General features: G+C 51.1%; 1 protein-coding gene across 1 annotated transcript; it reads left to right on the top strand.

The window, feature by feature from the left end:
- The first annotated feature begins 8,380 nt into the window (after window positions 1–8,380).
- Window positions 8,381–11,208, top strand: THBD (thrombomodulin). Its single transcript, XM_024196495.3, has one exon. The coding sequence runs from the start codon at window positions 8,420–8,422 to the stop codon at window positions 10,163–10,165; it is 1,746 nt and encodes a 581-aa protein (XP_024052263.2). The 5' UTR covers window positions 8,381–8,419; the 3' UTR covers window positions 10,166–11,208.
- Window positions 11,209–11,435: the final 227 nt, after the last annotated feature.

Here is an 11,435-nt window from a genome sequence, read left to right as displayed (position 1 = left end):
ATACATACAAAATGATGGGGTCTAAATTAGCTGTTACCACTCAAGAAAGAGATCCTGGAGTCACTGTGGATAGTTCTCCGAAAACATCTGTTCAATGTTCAGCAGCAGTCAAAAAAGCAAACAGAATGTTAGGAACCATTAGGAATGGGATAGATAATAAGACAGTATGGCTGTCCTTATGAAAGGCCCCAAAATTCTGCTACTGCTCCTCAGACAGGTAACAATAAGAAAACGAGGCAGCTGTCTCTTCACTGTCATGTTTAGCAAGAAATTAGCCAAAACGTTGTAACTGTAATGATATTGGTTACAAATTGGCAATGCTCCCAGTGGGTTTGGAATGCCCCATTACCCCTTATCCCCAAAAGGCAATTGAGTTGGGGGAGGTGAAGGAAGAGGCAAGACCCACAAACCTCTCCAGCAGAGGTAAGGCTGTATAGTAAACACCTAGATAACTTGTTTGAACAGCCCATAGGCAAACTTGGGAGTGACTGGTCCATCTCTGCTCTGGGGGTCAAATAGCCCATGGCAGTTCCTAGTAGGAGAACTCTTCTGCATGGCCATAGGGTAGCTGGTAAGTGTGGTAAAAGAGGCAAGGGTAGGGATTGGGGGAGCATGCGAGGCAAGGAAGTTGCTTGCATGAGCTCTTCCCCCTGTGATTCAGCTTGACCAACTGTGCAACTCACCAGAGGGCAGAATTTGAGAGGTTTATTATTATTTTCGCCCTGTCTCTATTTGCACAGCAAGAGCCAATCTCTACAACCTCCTGTAACCTGTGTGGCTTGGACTGGACAGGAAAGGGATCAGATGTAGCGTGTGAGTGAAAGAGAATAACATCATTGGAATGAACCAAGTAAAGAGTGATATTGATTTTTTTTCCCCTGCAGGGAATTCCAGATGCTAACTGCTGTGATTCTGTTTTGTGGTAAAATACTGCTTTCTAAATGGAAGAAAAGGATCAAATACGCTTTCCTCTGAATGACTGAGATTTAGATGTTTGTTTTCAACTTTCCTTTTGTGCTGGCTGCATTCCGACAGTACAGGTGAGCCTAGATACAAAAACATCACTGGAAGGATTAAAGTTGGTAAAAGGTTATACTTTCCCCAGCAAGTCAAATTGCACTGTAAAGGGAATACAATGAAGCCTTCTCTTCACTGAATACATGATCTAAGGTCAAGTCAGTTACATGTATTATCGGTTTTATTTATGTTTTGTAAGGTGTTTAAGAATTAGAAGGAATTAAGAGGTGCAGAAAATAGGTATAAATCTGCCTTGTTAAAAGCCTAGAGCCAAATCTTGGCTCAGATACTCCGATCTGCAGATGAGGACAGAATCTCCCCTGTAATTATTGGGGTACATTTTTGTGCTTCAAGACTTGGAAATGTTGGTCCTGGAGCTGGAGTTACATTTCTGTAGTTCTGAGATGGATCAGCAGTGATCCCCATGAGAACACGTCCGATTTCTACACTGGGATCAGGCCAGAGTACTCTTTTATGTCACTTCCCCCCCCCATCTCTTTCATTTTTCTCTTTTACTAAATAGTCACTGCCAAATCCTTTGCACATGAGGGCCCCCCCCACTCCTGACCAACACAGGAGAGCCACAGATGGAGGCAGCGCTGTTTTGTGTAGAGCATCTCACCTGTGGGGCAGCAGGTGCTCTGCTCTGGTGAGGCTCCGCTGGGCAAGCATGTCTCCTAAAAGCATTCATTTACTTCTGCCTCCACAGCTGCGCCTTGGCCTCCGCTGTGCATTACTGCAGCATAAAATGGGGAATTTAGGGCCTGATTCAAAGTCCAATGATGTTCACGAGAGCCTTTCCATGGCCTCCAATGGGCTTTGGATCAGGTCTTTATGCAGCATCTTTACAAAAGAAAGAATTAGGCAGTCATGTGTACTGCCATGTAAGTGCATAGTATGGGGGTGACAGTGGGGGTAGGGTGACCACCCGTCCCTAACTGGCGGGACAGTCCCGAAATGTAGATTTCAAATCCCGGTCCTGGGCTGAATGATTCCAGGACAGCATTTGTCCCAGATTCCCCTCAACACAGTTCAAATTTACTGCTTAGCAAGGGTCAAACCATAGCAACTACAGCGCAGTGCAAAGTCCCACCACTACCGCGTCATCCACAATGCTTACACAGCCCCAGAATGATTGACATATGGTGTAGCCAATGTAAGACATCAATGATCATCCCAGTAGCATGTGACTTGTTACACGTCTCACGTGTTCCCAAACAGCTGAAACTAATCTGCTTTGGCGATGCAGTCCAATGACGAACAAGACACATTGGTAAATTGATATTTAATTTTTAATTACCATTATTAAATATAGAATATAAAATGTGTACATACAGAATAACCCCCCGCCCCATTTTTTTTAAATGCCATGTGTCCTATTTTTGCATTTTGAAAGAGTTGTGTATCGTTCTGAAAAATATCCTCTTTGGAGCCCAAATCATTCAGCAATTGCACCTGCATATTGGGCTCTGTTTACCATCCCAGGGGACGTGTCCATGCAGCTGACACAGCATGCAAGTGGACAGTTTATGAAATTCTCTGAGTAATCTAGAGGCCGAGTCTGAGTCAGTGCTGTTTATTTGGGTTGGGTAACCAGAAGCTAACACGAAAAAGCACAGAGGAAATCCCCAAAGGCTGTCTCCTCAGATGACCCATCTTATCTCCACTCCCCTGCTTCTGCTTTATTTTGCAGTTAACCACTGTAGAATGCAAGGAGCCTGTGATGATCATTCATCATTATTAATATCTCGTGCTTCAAGCAAGAGGGAGTGTTTTCCAAGTCGACCCTAGCTGCTATGGGAAATTTCAGTAAATTCCCACAGAAGCTTTTAGGCTTCTTTCTTCTCTTCCAAAGAGCACAGAATCTTCCCCAGTCGAACTCTTTATTAAGGATACTGACACACCAACGCACGCCTTGCCTCTCTGTTACATGTTTAATAGATCGACGTCGAGATCTGCTGTTGCTGTATGTCTCTAGCCTACAAAAACGAAACAGCCCCCATTAGAAAGTGAAAGCGTCTGGTTTTCCGTTAAGTGAGTTAGCAGAATAAAAACAGTACTATATTGTAATGTGTTTAACCACTACTGTACTTACTTAACCTCAGCTCAGCATCCTTGGAATGCGCAATCAAATGCCATCTACTGGCAGAGACAGGAGTTAAAACATATCAGAGAGAAGGCAGGGTGAGGTAATATCTTTCATTGGACCAACTTCTGTTGGCGAGAGAGACAAGCTTTCAAGCTACACAGAGCTTCTTCTTCAAAAATGTCACCTTGCCACTGAAAAAACATTCAGGGCATCCTAACAAATGCTGTTACAATCCAGGCGTGAGATCTTGGCCCCACTGAAATCAAAAGCAATACTCCCATTGATTTTGAGGGAGCCAGAATTTTTCCCCTGGCTTTTTCACTGGGGACCCCTCAAGAGCAAACCTAGGGAGCACAGCATATTGTGATGGCTGGCATGCACTTAACTGTCATGTCATCCACTGCGTGCAGGCGCTGCTCATGTGAAGAGGCAGCACCTTGGAATTGAATTCCCTGCCTGTTCACAAGAATGGAGCAGACAGGCATGGGTGAGAGGGTACCTGGAGCATTCAGAACCTGGGTGGGATGGGGGAAGAGTTGAACCAGGGGAGATTCTGAGCAGTGGGGAGTGTCTCTGTGTTGGGGGAAGGGGGCATCCTAGCCTGAGGGGTTGTGGATTTTACCTCCTCATGGGAGAGGGGGCTGAGCCTGGTGGGGGCAGGTGAGATGGGGCAGCAGGGCTGGAGCCTGAGCTGGGACTAGAGACTTTCTGAACAAGAGGAGGCTGAGCTGGAGGAAAGGCGCTCAAGGGGACTGGGTGGGGAGTTCTGAGCTGGGAAGGAAGAGCACGGGGAAGGCAGCGTGAGGGGGTGAAATAGGGGATGATGATGAGTATGGGTGTAGGGATGTGGGTGGGCATGAGGGCAACAGGCAGGAAAAGGTTAGAGTGGAGGGACAGTGAGATTAGAAGGCACTGAAGGAACTACCGAGGGGAACCCAGTGTTCTTCCACCATGTCCTTCACTGTGAAGTATCTCCATTTATCATCCTCCACCATAACCCTCCCTCCAGTGTCCTGGTTTTCCAGTGTGAAAATCTGGCCAAGCTCTAGGAAGGGTGGGAATCAGATGGGGGAGAAGGGTATGGACCCCCACCCCCACTTACATTGGCCACCAGCCACTGCTGCATATGACACTGCTCCAAAACTAAAAGGAATGTCTTGGAGTGTTTCTATTACTTAAACGTTCAGTAAAATCCCCCTCAACCACGGCGTACCAGAGTGACCTTTTATCCCTGCTGAGAGGAATTGCTGGCTAACAGAAGACAATATTTCTGTAACAGAGGCAGCTGCAATCCCGTGTGGTAAGAGTCTATTCCCAATTCAAGGACTGACTGCATATCCTTGGACAAGACACTTAATTTCTCTGTGCCTCAGTTACCCTCTCTGGAGTAATGGGGGTAGCAGAGCTGACCCAGTTTTGTAGAGCACTTTGAGATGTGCAGGTCTGAAGTGCTATATAGAAGTATGACTAGTATTATCACTGTAGTACTGTGCTGCTATCTGAAATGTTGCATAGCCAGTCAGTTACGGGAAAGGCTGTGGAGTTGGTAAGTACTCTGCGCAGTAGTATGGGAACTGAGCTCGCTGCATGCCCACCGCTACCAGTAAGGACAGCGGCAAGACACATGGCGTATGCCCTGTAAGAGTAGTGGGCTGGGAAGCAGCAAAATGGCAGCTGGGAAGAGGTTATATTAAATGAACCCATACTGTTTTTGCATGCGTCCCAGCTGTGGAGGGACTGAAATCTCCTACCAGAGGAGCAAATAAAAAGAGGCAGCCTGAGACTGAGACACTCAGATGGCCTAAGCCCCAAACCATGTAATAGGTGAATAGATTTTTAAGGCTAGAAGACACCATTAGATCACATAGTCTGAGCTTAGTTCCTCAGACCCCAACTGCCCATTAATTATCATTCGTATCAAGCAGTCCTCATTGCTGGCTCTGTTCAGTGAGTTTAAATCAGTTTCTCAAGCCTTTGGACAGCAGACGTGCGTGTACACACAGTGAGGGCTGCACATAGCCCATAACACCACCCTGAAATATGGTGTGGAGCAAGGATGAGCTTGTGGTGAAGGCACTGGACTGGGACTCTGGTGATCTGAGCTAAATCCCTGTCTTTGACACAGGCTTCCTGTGTGTCTTTGTGCAAGTCACTTAATCTCTCTGTGCCTCGGTTCCCGCTCTGTAAAATGAGGGTAATAGCACTTCCTTTCTCCTATCCTTTGTCTGTTTAGCCTGTAAACTCTTTGGGGCTGTCTCTAGCTCTATGCACGTACTGTGCCTAGCACAATAATGATAATATCTAGCTCTCTTGTAGCACTTTTCATCCATAGATCTCAAAGCACCTTCCAACGGAGGTAAATATCATTGTTCCTATTTTAATCGGGGGAAACAGGCATGGGGAGGCGAAGTGATTTGCCCAAGGTCACCCAGGAAAGCAGTGGCAGAGCTGGGAATAGCATGCAGATCTCCTGAATGCCCTGATCTTGGGTGGGACCTCTAGACACTACTGTCATATAACAACAAAGGTAGAAGGTTATAATTTATCAGAGGAACCCGTGTACTATGAATGATACATAGAGAGACACAGATGGAGGTATAATCTGGATAGATACAGCTGGCTCCTGAGCTTTGAGAGCCTTGGCTGGAAGAAGCTAGAGATGTGCAGTGGATTATTGAATCATAGTGATAATCCTCTTACCTAGCGCTTTTCATCAGTACAGCTCCAAGCACTTTGCAACTTTTAATGTATTTCTCCTCACAACACCTGCTATGATCTTCAAGCCTGGTTTGGTCCAATCCAGTGTGGGGCAGCGCTCCCCATAAAACTCAAGGGGAAGTTCTGCTTCAAAACGCATTGGGACGATCTTACCCTTTGTCCGTAGTGAAACTTCCTGCTGCTCCAGACTGCACTGCGCTGGCCGGGCAGGGGACCAGCTCCCTTGCATGCTGTGGGCTGGTGCTCTTGTGCTTTGGGAAGAGAGGGGAACCTTTCCCTTTCCAGCCTGTGCCTCTGGCGCACATCTAGGGTGACCAGATGTCCCGATTTTATAGGGAGAGTCCCGATTTTTGGGTCTTTTTCTTATATAGGCTCCTATTACCACCCCACACCTCCTGTCCCGATTTTTCACATTTGCTGTCTGGTCAGCCTACGCACATCTGAGCCACTCCGGACTGCCCTGCCCGCAAGGAGGGGTATTCCTGACCTCCCGAACACGGCACCCCCGCCCCGGAACTCCTGCTTGGCGGGGCTGCGCAGGCTGACGCATGTGGCTCCAGTCAGGCAGCAAGGATGTGACCTTTTCCTCTTGACAGGCACAAGGCGATCCCCGGTCATGCTGTTTAATCAGCACTCCCAGTCCAGAATCATATTTCAGCTCTGGGAAACCAGAAGTGCCCCCCCCCCCCAGGCCTACACTCTCGCAGAGTGAACAGGGTGAATGGGAATCAGAACTCCCAATTCCTGCTGCAGTGTCTGGAGCAGACTCAGGCAGCTGGAACAGCACCTTGCCAGCTTCCAAGTGTTCCCCTTTCGAATCATTGGTATAATGATGAATAATTGCAGGTCGCAGACTTGCATGGACACTGCATACAAAGTCTTTAGGGCTGAGAGAAACCTCACTGGCGATCCCTTTATGAGGAAGAAATGTCCAGATTTGGGGGCTGGGAGTACATTAATTATTTTTATTTAAGTTAGGACAGGACACTGAGGGGGGGTGGAGTAATTTTAGACAACACAAAATCACCCCAGAAGAAACTGACAGAATCATAGAATATCAGGCTTGGAAGAGACCTCAGGAGGTCATCTACTCCAACCCCCTGCTCAAAGCAGGACCAACACCCACTAAATCATCCCTCCCAGCCAGGGCTTTGTCAAGCCGGGCCTTAAAAACCTCTAAGGATGGAGATGCCACCACCTCCCTAGGTAACCCATTCCAGTGCTTCACCACCCTCCAAATCAGCTGTTCCGTACCCCTCCCTGTGTTCATGTTAGCGACACTTGCAGCTGCTGTTGTTCATCAGCCTCGGGGATGGGTTTGGTATGGTTGCTGGCTCGCTTTTCCACGGGCGGGCTGGGAAGAGCCCTAAACACGCGGGCGGAATTCGTTTGCAAAAGCCAGGGAGAAGACTTCAGCTCCCCTAGAAAGAACCCAGTTCCTTCCCTCACTTTTCAGCGGGGAACGTGGACCAGGCAAAGGCCATCCCATCTGCAGAGGCTGAAGCAAAACGCACGGACCTGCCTGCTGGTCTGATAGCTCAACAAGGCGGGTCCAGTCCACAGCTCAGCTCTGCGGCGTGTGCTTTGCTTCCTAAACCTTGTCCAGGGAAATCGATTTCTGTCCCCCTGGCAGTGACTCTGGGGAACTCAGCAGCGCCCCCGGCTGGGCCTACAGCTCCCATGATACAGTCCCTAGTCTACAACCATTTCCACTTTTTCCCTCTGGTTTTCGTTACACCCCCTTAATAAATCCTCCACTCTGTGCCGCGAGGCTCCCGTTTAATGCTCGGGATCTTTGCCCTAATAATACGATACATACGAGCAATAATATCCAATCTGATGAAATAAGAAGGGGCTATTAAAGTCACATGGGCTCCCCACCAAACAGGCAATCCCGCCCGGAGTCAATCCATATCCAACACCAATCCTCTGTTCTACCCCGCGCCCCCGGGAAGGAGGCACCGTTAACTTCTCATGCATTTGGGGAAGGGGAGCTGGGATCGGGTTTTAAAGCGTTTAGTCGGGCGTGTGGCAGGGACACATGCCGATTGCCCAGGCCTGGCAGATCCGTACTGGGCAATCGGCTCTTTGCAAGTCGCAGGGGACGCGTCCACACGCAGCAGTTCGCACCTGGACCAAAAGGCAGAGTTGCGATCCACTTCGAGTTCCCACAACTAACCTCCTCCGTTGGCCCTGGATCCAAACGGGTCTCTCCTGGCGCCCCCTCTCCTGGCTGCGCGAAAGCACTGTTCAGGGCTTGGGCCCAGATCCCCGAAAGCCCCGCTTCGGGTGGGGCGCGCTGGGTGTCCCCCCACGCCTAATCCGGCCGACTCCCTGGGGCGGCGAGGGGCCAGGCTGTTATTCCAGGGGCAGGCGAGTTCAGAGGGCGGAGGGGGGCTGACTGTTTTCCACCAGGGCCCTCCTCCCACCCGCTTCCCCCCCTCCCTCTGCAGACAATGAGTCCCCCACCCTCCCTCCCTCCGCCCCTCGGGTGCCCGTGATTTGCTCCGGCGGCTGGGGGCGATCCCAGCCCCGGCCGGCGCGTCCGGCGCTGCAGCGCCCCTATAAAAACGTGGGCACCGAGCGAGCGGAGGCATGACCGAGATTTCCCAGCGCCCGGCGTGCAGGGGAGCCGCGGATTGCTCGCCGGCAGCCCCCCCACAGCCAGCCCCGGGCTCAGCTCCGCCGGCCCGCACCATGCTGGGGCTCTGCCTGGCGCTGGTGGCCACGGCCCAGCTCGGGCGCTCGGCTCCCGCCCAGCCGCCGCCCGCGGGCGCTCAGTGCATCGAGCACGTCTGCTTCGGCGTGTTCTGGGGGCGGCAGCGGTTCCCCGGCGCCAGCCGGCTCTGCCAGGCCCGCGGGGGGCAGCTCATGACCGTGCGCTCCACCGTGGCGGAGGCCGCCATCGCCCTGCTGGTCCAGAACCGGAGCGACGCCAGCCTGTGGATCGGGCTGCAGCTGCCCCCGGGCCAGGCGTGCTCGGACCCCGGCCGCCCGCTGCGGGGGTTCCGCTGGGTCACGGGCGACGAGCGCACGGACTACAACCGATGGAAGCCGGGCGGCCCCGTCTGCGGGTCCCAGTGCGTCGCCGTGGCGGCCCCGGATCTCACCTGGGAGGAGAAGCGGTGTGACTCCGAAGCAGACGGCTTCCTGTGTGAGTACAATTACCCCGGCACGTGCCCCAAGCTCGCCCCCGTGGCGGGCCTGGCGGTGACCTACACCACCCCCTTCGGGGCGCAGGACAGTGACCTCCTGGCCCTCCCTCCCCAAAGCACTGCCTCGGCCCCGGCCCTGGGCGTGGAGCTGGTGTGCCAGGAGCACAGCAGCGGGGGCATGCGGTGGAGCTCCGCCAGCCCCGGGGCCTGGCACTGCCAGCTGGAGAACGGCGGGTGCGAGGCTTCGTGCCAGTGGGACGGCGGGACCCCGCGCTGCACCTGCCCCCCGGAGAAGCAGCTGGACCGGGACCAACGCGGCTGCTCTTCCCTGTGTGCCGACGCCCCCTGCGAGCACCTCTGCATCCCGCTCGCCGTGAACTTCACTTGCATGTGCCACGAGGGCTATCAGCTGGCGGGGGATGGCATCAGCTGCAGAGACATCGATGACTGTCAAACCAAACCGGACCTCTGCGACCAAGGGTGCATCAACACCGACGGGGGCTTCCGCTGCCAGTGCCACCCGGGCTATGAGCTGGTGGACGGCAAATGTGAGGACGTGATCGATTGCTACGAAGAGAAATGTCAGCACCAATGTGTGGACGTGGCAGGGGGTTACACCTGCAGCTGCTTTAGTGGATACGCCCCATCCCCCCAGGATCCCCATAAATGTGTCCTGTTTTGCAACCAGACGGAATGCCCGGCAGACTGTGACCCCCATACACAGGATACGTGCTACTGCCCGGATGGCTTTGTTCTGGATCACTACAATGGTAGTGCAAAGATGTGTGTTGATATCGACGAGTGTGAGATAGAATTTTGTGAGCAGCTGTGCACGAATAAGCCAGGCAGCTACACGTGTCATTGCCGGGAGGGGTACAGACTCTACAAACAGAACTTGTGTATTTCTGAGGATGAGTTTTCAGGTGAGACGGAGCTCTACCCGAAAACAGCAGCTCCCACCCCTGTCCCACCGAAGCCAGACAGCCTCCACCCCGGAGTGCTGATCGGAATCAGCATTGGCATCTTGTCCACAATTTTGGTCCTGATGGCCATTCTCTACCACCTGATGAAGAAGCACTTCCCAGTTCATGGAGCCATGGATTATAAATGTAGCAACAGGACCGAAAAGGAAGTGGTGCTGCAGCAAGTCCCCCCAGGATGCCCCTCTGCTAACCAGAAACTGTAAATAATCCCATTGGATTGAAAGGAGAAAGATGGAATTGGTTGGAATTTTTCAAATTTCTGATGAAAAATTTTCAAGGAAAGTTATTAAACTAGCTGCAGAAAAATATGCTTTGCAAGAGATGAGAAAACAGAATGGCAAAGCATATAATGCTGAGCTAATCCCATTTCTGCAGCTTTAAAGAAACCAGTAGATGCCTTTTTGATTTCCCCCCTTTTCCAGACTTGGCGATCTTTGTGGGGTTTAAAGAGAGAACTTTATTATATTTTGTGCATTGAGAAAACTGCCCTTGTTTGGAACTGACTATTGAAATCTGACTATAAAAGAAGAGAATATATGCAACTGACTATTCAACAGTAATAGACTTTGAAGTGGTGTGGTGAAAGCGACTTTCATCCAGAGACAGTGTCATGAGTTCTTTCCCACATCAGACTGGAGCTACTGAGCAATCAGGAAGAGTTGGAATGCTCCTGCGACAGACATAGGTTTGGCTTATTTTTAAAAAACTGCTAATTACTAACAAGTAGCAAAGATCTTTCCATCAGTTCTTCCCCTACCTTCCATCGTCCTGTCCTCTTTGTTATCTGTAAGAAATTGCAGCTCCCCACATTTATCTGTCTTAGGGGTTTGTTCTGCCACCCATTACCACAGTATCTGAGCACCCTTCATGTAAAATCAATAGCAAAAGCAAAGCCCCTAATGGACTTTATGGAATCTCTGCCCCTTCCCCCTTTCAGGGTCAGAACTCTGCTTATTTGGTTGCTGTTTGTTTGTTACAGGTTTTTTGGTTTTGAGGGGAGCAGGTGTTTGGGTACATGGACTGTCAATGGTGTGTCATTCTTGCTATGTTGGAAAAGCCTTCCCATTTGATGGTTGTGTCTTCCAGTCACATTTCCTCTAGAGGTTTTGTTCCCCTTCTCTCACTCTCAGGTTAAAACATCATTAACAAAACCAGTTCATATTCTCCTGTTGATAAGAACATAAGAACGGCCATACTGGGTCAGACCAAAGGTCCATCTAGCCCAGTATCCTGTCTTCCGACAGTGACCAACGCCAGGTGCCCCAGAGGGAATGAACAGAACAGGCAATCATCAAGTGCAGGGCCGGCTTTAGGCCGATTCGCCCGATTCCCTGGAATTGGGCCCTGCGCCTTAGGCGCCTTTTAAATTTTTTTTATTCACCCCGGCGGCGGTCCGTTCCGGGGTCTTCGGCAGCCCCACTCTCCTGCTGGAGCTCCGGCCGGAGCGCGGCAGCCCCGCGACCCCAGCCGGAG

This window comes from Terrapene carolina, unplaced genomic scaffold, assembly GCF_002925995.2.
Source record: "Terrapene carolina triunguis isolate 2854851 unplaced genomic scaffold, T_m_triunguis-2.0 Scaffold132, whole genome shotgun sequence".
In the NCBI taxonomy this organism is placed as follows: Eukaryota; Metazoa; Chordata; order Testudines; family Emydidae; genus Terrapene; species Terrapene triunguis.
Note: the sequence above shows the minus strand (reverse complement) of the source record. Positions and strands in the feature narration are given on the sequence as shown.

Bases quoted from the DNA above. Each gene is read 5' to 3' on its own strand.
- THBD (XM_024196495.3), top strand. From the start codon at position 8,420: ATGACCGAGATTTCCCAGCGCCCGGCGTGCAGGGGAGCCGCGGATTGC.